Source organism: Miscanthus floridulus, chromosome 17, assembly GCF_019320115.1.
Source record: "Miscanthus floridulus cultivar M001 chromosome 17, ASM1932011v1, whole genome shotgun sequence".
NCBI lineage: Eukaryota > Viridiplantae > Streptophyta > Magnoliopsida > Poales > Poaceae > Miscanthus > Miscanthus floridulus.
In genome coordinates this window covers 28986407-28997840 of record NC_089596.1, presented here as the reverse complement: position 1 = coordinate 28997840, position 11434 = coordinate 28986407, and the positions used below count along the sequence as shown (strand labels likewise).

General features: G+C 43.8%; 1 protein-coding gene and 1 non-coding gene across 2 annotated transcripts; one reads left to right on the top strand and one right to left on the bottom strand.

The window, feature by feature from the left end:
- Nucleotides 1–1508: 1508 nt before the first annotated feature.
- Nucleotides 1509–1583, bottom strand: TRNAP-UGG (transfer RNA proline (anticodon UGG)). The gene has a single exon. It is a non-coding gene; the product is annotated as a tRNA-Pro (tRNA).
- A 6125-nt stretch (nucleotides 1584–7708) lies between these two features.
- Nucleotides 7709–8215, top strand: LOC136515480 (auxin-responsive protein SAUR72-like). The gene has a single exon (XM_066509056.1). The coding sequence runs from the start codon at nucleotides 7709–7711 to the stop codon at nucleotides 8213–8215; it is 507 nt and encodes a 168-aa protein (XP_066365153.1).
- The last annotated feature ends 3219 nt before the right edge of the window (nucleotides 8216–11434 follow it).

Here is an 11434-nt window from a genome sequence, read left to right as displayed (position 1 = left end):
ATCTGACAATACCATACCATAATCAAAAGGTACAACGGCCCAAGCGACCAGACTTAACATAAATGTAGCCACTGGAGCCATTCTAAAAAGGGAGAAATTAGCACTACTTGGTGAAATAGGTTCTTTTAGAATCAATTTAAAACCATCTGCTAGAGGTTGTAACAATCCGAACGATCCCACTACATCAGGACCCTTTCGACGTTGCACAAAAGCCATTACTTTACGTTCAGCTAGCACTAAAAAGGCTACTCCTAGTAGAAGTGGTAGAATTAAACAAAGTATTTCCGCTGGAACAGCTATGTACGTTTTCGATTTTCTATTCACTCATGATCTCTTAATGGTCGACCCGATCAAACTATTTCACTTATGATCTGGCCTGGTTGACCCAATCATGATATTGAAGGATGGGACCTTTTCTCGAGAAACTCCGGATCCCGAGAAGTTTTGAAGATGGTGCTCCTGTTACGTTACTTCGAATGGAATCCTCACTTGACTAAGCATAAGCGAAAAACGTGGCTGAGAGTAAGCAATCCCCTTTCCTAGTGGTTGAGTCATGATCAGAAATATTGCGAAAGAAAGTGAAATGTCCTATCGTCGTCCCAATTTGGGTAATCCACGATGTCTTCATTTTATGTACCCATCTTTACTCGTTTTCGGTGTATCGATAGTTCGTTGTACTACACTTTGAACTAACCTAGAGTAGAGGCCGTGCTTAGGAAAAAATCGATATCAGTGAAGTAATCCCGGAACTCTAGAAATCGTGAAGAATTTCTTCCATTTTGTTCAATATCGCGAATATAGCGGAAAAGGGCCCCCTCTAGAACATTCCTTTGAATGGAATTGTTCATTGGGTTCGACTTGTTGTTCGAAAAAATCGAAAGCAGTCTCTCGTATGTTATTGTAAGGTGATTCATTCATAATATTTATTATGTGCGGTTTCAAGATGCTCAAAAAGTATATTTTGTAATCGGCTTTTGAGCTCCATTATGTGTACTTCATCAATTTAGGAATTATGGACTTGGCGGTAGTGGTCAATACTAACTGCACCGTCTAAATGCTCCCTGACCAAGTTAGCGTACTCGCCAGGGTTGAGTTGAGGGGGCAGCCCGTGCGCTAATTGGGCTTCGAGGTTGGCTATACGCGAAAAAAGCTCGCTTTCTACTGAGGCCTAGTTCTGTCCTAAACAGTTCCTGAATGTTATTTGTTTCATAGGAAGATTCCAAAAGCACATTGATGCCGAAAGAATCTTCGGAACCGGTGGAGAGGCTATTCTGATTGAAGGCTAGACAAATAACATGACTGAGGTATGTAAATCAAACCAGTGAAATAGCTTTCTAATATTAGATAGATATAGAATATCAAAAGCAAAAGCCTGATAATGGGTTTCAAAAGAAGAAAAGAAAAAACAAAATTCTAGCTTTCTTTTTTTTTTGTGCGTGCTTTTCGCCTGCCTTCCCGACCACGGATAGGCTACGGGGCTTTGCACTTCGGCCCCTGTGAATACCACATCAAGGTGACAGGATTCGAACCTATGGCCCTCTGTACCCAAAACAGATGCGCTGACCAGACTGCGCTACACCTCGTCTCCCCCCCCGGAACATATGGTATGGATCTACCCGATCGAAAAAGACTCGAACCGCAGTCGCCCACCCCGCGGCACAGGGAGGCGAGAACCACCGCTTTTAGGAAATAAGCCTACAATTTGATTCTCGTCTCGTTTCACTTGCATTTTCTTTCGTTCAGTCTCGTTCTGAGAGTGGAATCGAACCACTCACTCCGTTTGGATTTAGAGTCCAAAGGGCCCAGCCAGCGAAAGAGGATTTACAGTCCCACGCCAGCAGCCTGCCAGAACCTTTTTCTTGCTTGATTTTTATACGATTTTTTGAGCAACTAGCGCGAAAGCCGTTGCGCTAACGCGCATCCTCTTGCTGGGGAATGAAAAAGATTTTTGCATTTCTGTCTAGGAAAGCAGATTCTTTCTATCGAAAGTGAGAGAGCTAGTTATGCTTGTATGCTGCAGGTAGCAAGTTGACATTTTCTTGAAGCATTATCCTCTCTGGGACTGAATGCTTAGCAAGTCGGATGAGATCGGTCTTATCAAGCAAAGCCCCAGAAGAGATCCTCTTTGAGATTAGCGGTTGAGTGTGCCAAGCCGCACTGGAGTTATTGAATTTATGCCGAGAATGCTTGGGAAGGGGGGGCTGCAGGGAAGAGAGTGAGTGCGGGTCTCTTTCCAAATGCCCGCTTAAAACAACAAGTACTAGTTGATTGAATTCCATGATATCTTTCAGTGAGTGATGCCCATTAAGGGCTGGATAGCGAGAAGATGGCCTTCTTTTGGCAGGTTCGATTCCTGCTCGCTAGAAATATCATAAATAAAGAAAGAAGCGCATCCGTGTAATCCTTTTTCTGGAGGTATGGGTCACGAAGATAGTAACGATCCAAGAGCTTAGCCTAGAGTAGATCAAAGTGAGGTCTCGCGAAGCCGGATTTTGAGTACTACTAGTAGTTGAAATACCAATAGGAAAAGCAATGGCTTCTATCCTTTTTAGAAATTCTCTAATGGCTATACCCTTGTTGAAGGGGACGGCCCTTTCCCTCTATCCGTAAACGGTATCTAGTGGGCAACCCAGTTTTTAAGGTAAAGTACCCATTTATTCACCCAATCAAGTCAGCAGGATCCACAGAAGCAGTCTTTTCCACCACATCTCCCGGGCCATCGAATAAGATTTTGATTTGTTTACGAGCGTATCTTTAGACTAAGATTTTCTGAAAGAGCGAAGCAAGCCAGCCGTCTACTTTCCCAACCGAGTATTATAATGAGCCAAAGCCAGCCGAAGAATCTTTTGGTTGTGTCCCCATGGGTAGTGTCCCTTAGTTTTGAGTATAGCCGGAATTACAAACTTTCAATTAGAATAAATCCACCTAGAAAAAGTAATTCCTTTTATCGGCTCACCTATTTGCTGATGAATCTTACTTGCTTGTTGGTAGCGGAGGGTTGGTTTTTTCAGTTCCTTATTTCCCCACCTTCTCTACTCGAAATGGTAACCAGACCTTACAATTCAAATCTCTTAGACTAGAGCTCCCAGGATAAGATTTTTTTGATCTATCGAGCGAGCCAGCTATAGGCCCACCAGCCAGCGCCAGGTTTGGATATGCAAGCTTCGTGCCAGCCAGTCCATGACCCTCCCCGGCAAGTCAATAATCTTTTTCCTCTTCAAGTGAGGAAGAAGTGTCAAAGTCTGTGATCTAAGTACCTGTTCTCTCAGTACCTTACAGTAGTGAATACCCTGTCTTATTAGAAGGAGATTTTTGCTATTAGATACCCTCAAACCTTGTCAGTCAGGATTTTAGTTGCTTCTTTGTAGGCGGATACTGAACTCGCTCTCTGTAGGTTATGGGTATCGGGTCAACCTTCCTTATCGGGGAACCCTTCCTTCTCACTCTGCTTTTTGACCAGCTTTTTGTCCAGCTCTTTTGCCGAAGGCTCGCCCACAAAAGCAGAGCTAAGGGTAAGAAAGGTAGTAAGAAGCTGGCTAAAGGACGGATCGAGTAGGAAACCCCATATTTTGGTCATAACATTGATTTGAACTAAAGAAGGAAGTTTTTTTCTGTATAGTATAAAGAGAAGGGATTGGAATCACGGTAGCAGTAGAAGTTGTTAAGCACTGGTTGATGTGATCAGTCAAGGAATATCATAGGTAACGGAGGGAATGGTATCCTGGAGGACACAATGAATTTACAAGCAGATGAGTTTGCAACTGATACAACAACAGAGTGAAGAGTTTCAATAATATGCTGGTGACTACGAGATTGAACATTAGTTCACCCTCCCAATGGAGTAAAGTAAGCCCTTGTGAGTGCGGTAGCTCGAAGAGAAGATAGGGGGATGAGCCGTAGAAGAGATTCTATTTTTTTTCTTTGCGCGAGGAAGCGGAAAAGACAAAACCCTCTCTTGGAGAAAGCCAGTCCGGTTGGTAATTCCACTATAACTTGATAACTTTCTGGAAAAAATACCTCCCTATGAAACCCCTGTTGATGGATTCTGGCAAGCAAAAAGAAGACCTAAACCCGACTCTAAAAGCTTCAGTTGCCTCCCTCTCTCCGCCAATGGCTAGGTTAGCTATCTCTCTCTCTCGCTACGCCCCTGACCCTTATAAGAAATGACACATGCCATCCCGATTTGAAACATATAAGAGTCGTGGCATTCTCCGCATTACCTTGCCCTATCTTCACGCACTCAAGGATGAATCTGTGATAGTATACTTTATACCCTAAATCTGGAATCTAATCTTTCATGACGTGAATATGTGCTAGTATACTTTTTATCTGGAATCTATTCTTTCATGACGTGAATATGTGTGGTGTTAGTGGACTGACAGAGTGAGCTGTAAAGGTAGAAAAAAAAGATCCATCTGCGAGTGGTTCGGCTTTTTCCTGAGCAAGGACGGAGCCAGGGGACAACCACTTCTAATGGGTCTCATCTGTGAGTGGGAATCCCATTAGTAGTAGCTGGTGACCACCTTCTGGCCGATGACCTCCCGATCCTATCTCTTCCTAAGTGAGCTCAATGCTATCATTTCTTAGGAGGTAAGAACCGTTTTAGCTCTAGCTAACGTCCGATAGTCTGTTCTCACCTGCCCGGCGGGGAACTCCCCATAAGTATAGTATCTGGCTAGTCACTTTAGTGATTGCACCTTTGCCAAGCTTTCTTTTGAATTACTAAAATTAATACCAACATTGCCTTTGTCATTCTAATCTAGTCTGGCATAGTTATACCCGGATCTACGGTTTGATTGGAACTAGATTAGAGAGAGCTTATAGATAAGTGAAGCGCCCCTCAAGATGTATTGACAACGAGCACTTTAAGCTATTCATTCTGGATATCTTAGGTGGATCGAAGTTATTTACAGCTGTCTAATCTCTATCGATGAATAGAGAGACCACAGAATACTTATAAGATTTTATTATGAAATAATTTGGTTTTCATAAGCTACCTGTAGGTTTTTACTTTGGTGATACATCTACAGTGTGCTAACGTCTCTTTGCGCGCAATAAGCTGGAGTAATAGGCACTCGCAGCTGGGGACGGCTGGCACTCCCACTGAGGTGTGACACTTTAAGCTGGTTGGCCCAACGTTCGGGAAGCAGTATGGTGCTAATGTGGGAGCAAAAACAAACGCTACGCTCGGATGTTTGTTGCTTTGTTTTGCTGCTCGGTTGCTCTGTAGCGTGAGAAGTCCATCTTACATGGGCCGGTTGGCCTCCTACACGACCCATAGTGGCGTCACGCTCCCACAAAGAGACCCATATGAAGACCCTTTGCCAAGTGTTGGATAGGGGCACTCGGTAAGTTGGGCTTTGCCGAGTGTCAGATGGGGCACTCGGCAAACCCCACTTTTTTTTTCATTTTTCTTCTTTTTCTTCTTTTCCATAACGTGTTTTTCTTTTTTTCGATGTAATTTTGAAAATACCCCGTCAAATTGACTCAATAATATATATTTGATTTTTTACTAATATTATTTCATTATTTTATGCAGTTACGACTCAAATTTAATTTGTATCAATTAAAATTCTATAATTACACTTAATAAATTAAAATTATCAAACGGATCCAAAAAATTACCAAAATTTCACATGAAACAATCTATATTCTCTATTGCCTATACAAAAAGTTTTGAAGCCAAACTCCAATTCAACTGTCACTTTGACTCCAAATCTTATAAAATCCTTCTCAACGCTATGATTCTTCTTGTGAGATACTTCGGTTTGTAAAAATCGTACGTGACAAATTGTGTCAAACCTTCTCAATTTTTTACCACAGCCTCCATGTATGATATCATCACATCATGACAAATCTCATGATTTTCATGCTTTGTTTGCTTTTTTTTAAATTTAAAAACCAATCAGCCACACGTTTGTGGTCGTGTTTTCTGAACAAGATGTTCGAAATTTCTTTTCATTTTTTGAGTAAGGGCTCACACTGGACTCAATAACATGAATATCATTTTTCTACTCATTTTTTTTATTATTTGAATTACTTGCGGTTCAAATTTGACTTATACCAAAAAATTCCTAGAAAAGCAATAAATTAATTAAATATAGCAAACAGATCCAGAATATATACCAAATTTTAACATGGAATACCACATATTGTATGTGGAGAGTAGAAAAAGTTTCAAGGTCACAAGAGAAAAAAATGAAATTATTTGTCGAGTACCAAATAATTACACTCAGCGAACATATTTCTTTGCCGAGTGCCAGACAATTATACTCGGCAAACATATTTCTTTGTCGAGTGCCTAGTTTTACCAAGTGTTTTTTTCTAGTTCGTTGAGTGTCGAACTTTGCTGAGTGTTTTTTGCCTCGTTTGTCGAGTGCAATTATTTTGCCGAGTGTTTTTTTGCAGCACTCGGCAAAGAACTTTTGCTAATCCTTTCACGCAGACAATGCTATTATTCTTTTTTTTTTTGGGTGAGGGGGGTGGGGGGGGGGGGGGGGGGGGGGGATAATTCAGCAGAAGACAGTATAAAAAAAAAACAGCAGCAGAGGTGATCCATTCCATTCGATCACCAGCCATCGCCTACACGGCCATAAGCACCTTCTGGCTCTCTGGCCAGCCGTCATCTGCAATTCTGCATCAGGACTGCCAGCAATTAATTGTCACCTAAAGGACAACGTGAGGACAATACGGAACTACTACCTATACGAACCCTTCAAAATGAGGTGCTGATCATGCAGTTACTCGACGGGTGTCATTTTCGCGTCCAAAAGATGTGAAAGGTACTAAACTAGCAGTGTGTCAAACTTTTCTCAATCTGAATGTGCGTGCTGTTTCAGTATTATCCCGGGCCGTTGCTAACTCCTATATACAGTCAATCAGAGAAGAGACTGGGAAAGAAGAATGGAAGGATCCATACGACAGCGAAAAATAAATGGTAATGCGGCGTGTCAGCATCTACATCCACATCTATATATACAAGAGTATCCATGTGCTAACTCTCAAAAAGCACGTTTAACTTTAACCAATAAGCCAATAAGTTTTGCTGCGTGGATGTTAAGATTCCCTGAAATATCCTACTAGATTATAAGTAGATTTGTGATAGTTCGCTGAATTAAAATGTACATATATTTATTTATGGTAGATAGCTGAATTAATCCTTTTATATGAAGCGACAAAAGTAGCGTAAGAGACAGAGATGTTATATACATGATCTCATTTCTAGGGTTTGTTCTAGATCGAGTAGTAGATCATGTAAATAGTGGACAGTATACTAGCTATTTTGTCTAGCAAGCGTGCTCCGCATACGACAGTAGTAGAATATATGTGCCGCGCCACCAGACACTAACAGTTGTTGAACATTATTAGTTTGATGATCTCCTTAGACTCGTGTACTTGGTCACTGGAACTAATAAAATGCACCATACATGTATCTCTTCTCTATGTTCAGATATATATACTAGTACTTCCCACTACGACGACTAAGACTAGTTAACACAAATTCATATATACTCATCAGTTGTCCTCCTCTCCTTTAATTTCGAGGTAGCTGAACTCTGTGCCATGACACGAGCAATCCGGTAGCTTGTAAACGCATGCATTCATGCACAAGCATCATGCCGTGAATGCACTAGTTACTTCCGCACCATCTTCCCTCGGTTCGTGCATCTCGGTGCACACGAAGGCGTGTGGTACGGTGGTCCTTGGCATGGCGGCGCCGAGCAAGGGAGCCACCAGGAAGAGCCTGATCTCAAGAACCCTGGAGCGGTGCAAGTCTGGGCTGAACTGGATCGGCACTACCGGACGGGCGCGGTCGACGTCGCCGGCGGTCGCCGGGTGTTTCCCGGTGTACGTGGGTCCCGAGCGGGTGCGCTTCGTGGTGCGCGCGGAGTACGCCTCCCACCCGCTCTTCCGCCGCCTCCTCGACGACGCCGAGCGCGAGTACGGGCACGCAGCACGGGGCCCGCTTGCGCTGCCGTGCGACGTCGACGCGTTCCTCGACGTCCTGTGGCACATGGAGCACGGCGATGTCGGAGATGACGACGGTGATGAGGTCTGCACGGCCGTGTCGTCGTCGCCAATCTGCGGCTTGCGGAGCTTCAGCAAGAACCGCGCCGCGGGATACAGGATGATGAACCCAAGGTCTTCCCCGGTGGTTGCTAGGATCGGTGAGCACAGAGAAACTAAGCACGTGCGAACTCGATCATACAGTTAGGTATGTTCCGATGCATGGTCTTGTATGATGCTAATCATGGTTTACATTTTACACAACGAGAAAATCACGAGGGCAATCATCGTGTATATAACTGTATATATTGATGATCATATGGCTTTGTGTCTTGGAACAATTACCAGGCTTTAAATTAATAGTTTTCATAAAAAACGAGATCTTTTGTTTTGGAGAGAAAAAAAAAGTATGACAATTGACAAACATAATAATACTCGCAACTCTATGGCTGTAAAATGGGTTAATACCCATTTCCATTACTGAATAACGAAAATACAGCAAGAGTTTAAGACGTTTCAAAAGAAGCAGAAAGATAGAACAGCTACACAGAGCCAACGAGAATAGCACAGACACAAAAGCAAACAGTTTAACTACTGCCATACACCCAAACTGGAACTACACTCAGCTCGCGACCAACTAACACCCACAAAAGGCCAAACAGCGCGCAGTACGATCATTCTTCTTGACTTCAGATGGAAAGGGCTGGATCAGCGTCACCATCTCTCCCAGCGTCATGGATGAAGTTAGTCCTCACAGCAGCATCTTGCGGCTTTGACAGTAGTTTGATTGCAATCTTAAGCATGGCATTGACACCTTAAATCAGCATCTTCTTCTAATCTTCAGAAAATAGACCTGCCCAAGAGCACATGAGAGCGCACACATGACATTATCTCAAGGGGGCTCCTGAACACTTTTTGCCTTCAAAGCAAATCTTGTTCCTATTCTTCCAGATAGCCCACCAGATAGCAGCAAACCCAACTCCAAAGAACTTTTTACCATTTGGTATCCACTTTTTACACCAACTCCAGCATTGTTCAGGTGAGGCAGGAATATCATTATCGCCCAAACAGATAGCAAAAGTTGCCCAGATTACTTTGGCATTAGCACAGCAAAAACAACAGATGATGCATACATTCATCCCTGGTTTTTGCTTCCAACTTGAAAATCATCTCATATTGGTCCATTTGACCAGGTGGTATTTTCTTTTTGTATGGCCTCCTTGCCAGAAAAAAGTACTTCTAGTTTTATCTAGTGCTTTGGCAACAGTTTTAGGCAAAAAAAAAAAAAACAAAGGCATATGCTAAATGGGGCTGTTATTTAAACTGACAGTGATTAGGGGTAACCAATCAATGATATGAAGTCTGCTTGGTCTCACAGATACCCCTAAATACTTAATGGGAAAATAACCAATTTGGCAATTGAAGATATCTGCATATATATGAGCTAGATTATCTTCATCTCTGATCATTACTGTTGGATTGTTTTGCTCCGGCAATATCCAACAACGTGATCACGTAGATAGAATCAGATTGTAACACACGAGACACAAAGATTTATACTAGTTCGGGGCATGGTTCGCGCTAATCCCTACTCCAGTGGTGTGACTGCACTTGTATTCGTATGCTCAATTACAGGGGCTGTTGCTCCTATCTACGTAGTAGATTGGAATGGTGGAAGATTGATCCCAAGCCCAAGGTCCCTACCCTCTTTTATATAGGCAGGAGAGGTAGGGTTACGGAGAGGATGATCGGGTTGAGAGAATGAGTTCCTAGTTTGTTGTACGATATACGCAACAGATTGATACTAGCTATCGTCCAGGTACACCTGCTTTGGCTTGCTTTGACCTCCACATTGGTTGATCGCGTCAACCCTTGTGGGCCTCCTCCTCGATGGCTGCTGGGCTGATAGTCTGGTGATGGTCACATATATGGGCGGTGCAGGTACCCTTGTCCCATATATCTGACAATAGCCCCATTGGACTTAATGATAAGCTAGCATGTAGCCTTAGCCCTCGGGACGTCGCAATCCCCCCTGCAAGTTTTGCATACTGTAAGTACCAGTGAGCACCTTCGGGTTGCTGAAGTTTTGAGCAGTGCCACTAGATATACCCAAGCGTTTGGGGAGCCAGTATGTTGCCGTTCGAGTGCCAAGAGCATTTCTTAGGTAGCGAGAATCGTCTTCATGCATCGAGTGGGGCAGCGGTACGCCATACATCAAGGAACGTAGTTCCCCGGCAGCTGTAAGCGCCTAGCTCGGGTGGTACACCTTATATCGAGAAACGTAGTTTCATAGGCGTAGCCCTCGGGACGCTGTCGACGTAACGTTCGGGTGGTGGCACCCGATAACCAGAAGCGTGGCTTCCAGGACGTCTGTAGGCACCATGTTTGGGTGAAAACACCGCTGTACTCGGGAAGTTGGTTCCCGACGTATTCCAGCGTATAATTAGTGGTTGCGCATCATTAAGTTCTAGCTGCAGAACAATAATGATGATGGGGTAGATGTATCTCCATCACTCGTGCATCACTATGCCACTTGATTTTTAAGGTGACCTAACATAGGACATTTTGTTAACAGACACTAAGGGCTCACGTTTTTCTTCGAGACCCGTTAAGTAACATGATCTGAATTTTCATGGGCCTCATTAGCGGGAAGAGTGAGGACATTGTCTCAGAGCCTTGAGGCCAATATAACAGTCTCCCGGGTCGGGAACCACTGTGGGCGAGTAACGAACGCATGAGCAGCTGTGGGCAGTTGCGCATATTACTCTTCGAGCTGGTAATGGGTAGAACGAGTGAACGTCTGCTATCATTGAAAGGAAGTAGCAGGACAAAGCCTGACCAGCAGGGGCACATCATAAAACTCTTTTTTCTAGATTTTAGGAGCTTGTACTTTGGTTACAACCATGGGCCAATTAGTTTTCTGGTTTCCCACAAAGAGGCACACATTCGCTGAAATAAGGTACTTCGAGCTCGTCCGAGTATTGGGAGATTTATGTGACACAGAGTGTAAGAGGTTTGAGGGTCAGACTAGTAAACCTCCCGAATGCCCCGCTAACTCTAGTAGGGGCAGGGTCAATAGTGAATGAATCACTACCGCTTACACCTGCTGTGAGGGTGAACCGGGCCGAGTACATGATCTGAGTGTCAGATCACTCGCCTACACCGGCTTGGGTGATGGTGCATTAGGGGTCAGACCATTGGGCCCCATGGCCTCCATGGTAACGTGGATGGGTTCCTTATCAGTGAAGCTGAGGCGTTGGTTTTTGGTGGCTCTCCCCACGTGTGTATCTCAGAAGCTATGCCTCTCAGAGATTGTGGGGGCATAGCTAGGCCTTAACTCCCGCTTTCGCCCATGGAGACTATTGGGATTTCCATCGACCGTGTGCATCCCTGCTTATAAATAGAGGAAGAGAGAAAGGGAGTTAGT